This window comes from Chaetura pelagica, unplaced genomic scaffold, assembly GCF_000747805.2.
Source record: "Chaetura pelagica isolate M959 unplaced genomic scaffold, ChaPel_1.0 scaffold456, whole genome shotgun sequence".
Classification (NCBI taxonomy): domain Eukaryota; kingdom Metazoa; phylum Chordata; class Aves; order Apodiformes; family Apodidae; genus Chaetura; species Chaetura pelagica.
In genome coordinates, this window is record NW_009953574.1 from 1,188,080 (window position 1) to 1,189,882 (window position 1,803).

The window sequence follows — 1,803 nt, forward strand, 5'->3', positions numbered from 1 at the left end:
GGAAAGAGATCAGTTCTGCCTCCACACCTACAAGGTTGTACAGTTTGGGGCAATTAAGCATATAGGAAAAGAAATACAATACTATGGGACATGCCAGCATGTAATTAACTACTGGTCACACTGAAATGGAAAGGAATAGATTAAGCAAATGAAGAACAGACACCCTACACCTCCACAGGACAGACATCCAACAGCTGCTCTTTCACACCAAGCCATGAAGGAAGGCAGAGGGATTCAAATGCCATTTTGTGCTGTGTCTGGGAAGGACCACAGAAAGTTGGTCTCCATCAAAATAGCACCATGGAAAGAAAAACCATTTAATTATACATGCAGCTGTAATCAATTTGATTAAATATTTGACTGTCTACAAATGTTTCTGAGGGATGTTGATGGTTAATTAACATCATTAACATTTTGCACTGCTTTGAAATATGCTTTAGCAGTTCAGCAGACATTCTATTCCCAAAGCACTGCAATACTGCTCTGCAATTAGGATTGCTTAGTCCAGTCAGAATATCCTAATATGAACAGAAATGAGGAATTTTATTGCTGCTCACGGAGTTGAGACAGAGCTACAGCTTCTGGCTCCTGTGATCACTTGAATTTGTTTTGATAAAGCATCTTGTTGAATATAACCTGACACATGATGGTATCTATTAACTTCTACTACACATCATATTTGGACTTGATCTTTTCCAACCTTTATGATTCTGTATTTACTAACAAATGTTGCTGTTCCTACATTATCTGTCCAATCCTTAAAGTCACCTCCTCTCCAAGACAGAAATTTGAGTTAAGAGAGTCACTGAGGAAAGAAGAGTGCTCATGAGAAAAAGAGATACATTTAAAAAGAGGTGAAAAAGAGGGGAAGAAAAAGGGTGGGGAAAAGAAGAACTCATTTACAAGTGACTCTTACTGGATATGGCACTCCCCAGGGAGCCAGGGACACTGTTCCCCACTGCTCTACTTTGCCAGTCTGGATTTGTCACAGGTTTTTACCCCTCTGCAAACCATCTGCTGCAGGGACAGCTCACTGGGTTTACACCTACAAACCTGACACTACAGACATCCTTCTCAGTCAGACTCTGCGATGCAATGAATTCAGAGTCACCAGTAAGAACTGGCACATTACAACTGCCAAGCATATGATAACAAAATGTCTTAATACTTCTAAATTAAGTAATTGCCTTCATTCGCTTAATTTTATTTAAAAAAAAACAACCACCAAGGTCCAGAACTGTAACATGTTTCCAGTCTGATGGAATGGAAAGCCAAACACACTTTATTTTCCAGTGGATTTCCAAGATCTAAGGGGAGGGAACAAGACATCTTGACACATACCTAGTTTTCAGGTTATAATAAAAGAGAACACCCCACGCCATGTTCACCTGGACCCCTTAAGGATTAGTTCAGCCCTCCAGCACCGCCAGAAGGGGGAGAGATCCCCGCAGCTGTTGTGACACGGAAACCTGAACGCCCCAAAGGCGGGACCGATTCCCTAAGAGCCACAAATATCGCTGTGACTTCACGCCAGGCCCAAGCAGTTCCAGAGATTCACAGCCGAGCAGCAAAGCCACCCTACGGCTCTTCACAAGAGCGGGAAGCAGCGGGGAACGGAGCGGATGGCCCGTAAAACCAGCGCGTTTGGGCGCAGAGACTTCTTTGGCGGAACCGGGACAACCAGGCCCCTCCGCCGTGAACAGACCCGAAACAGACCGCTCTCCGTTCCCGCCCTCCTCGGGGAGCCCCGGGCAGGCCGCGGGGCAGCGGAGGAGGGAGGCGAGGCCCGGCCCGGCCCCGCCG

General features: G+C 45.6%; 1 protein-coding gene across 1 annotated transcript in view; it reads right to left on the minus strand.

Moving 5' to 3' along the window:
* The window catches only part of HTATSF1 (HIV-1 Tat specific factor 1), a 10,408-nt gene extending 9,026 nt beyond the window's left edge, over nt 1-1,382 (minus strand). Inside the window, exon 1 of the mRNA XM_009999685.1 lies at nt 1,342-1,382. Coding sequence (XP_009997987.1) covers nt 1,342-1,382 — 41 coding nt within the window. The remainder of the gene's footprint in view (nt 1-1,341) is intronic.
* Nucleotides 1,383-1,803: the final 421 nt, after the last annotated feature.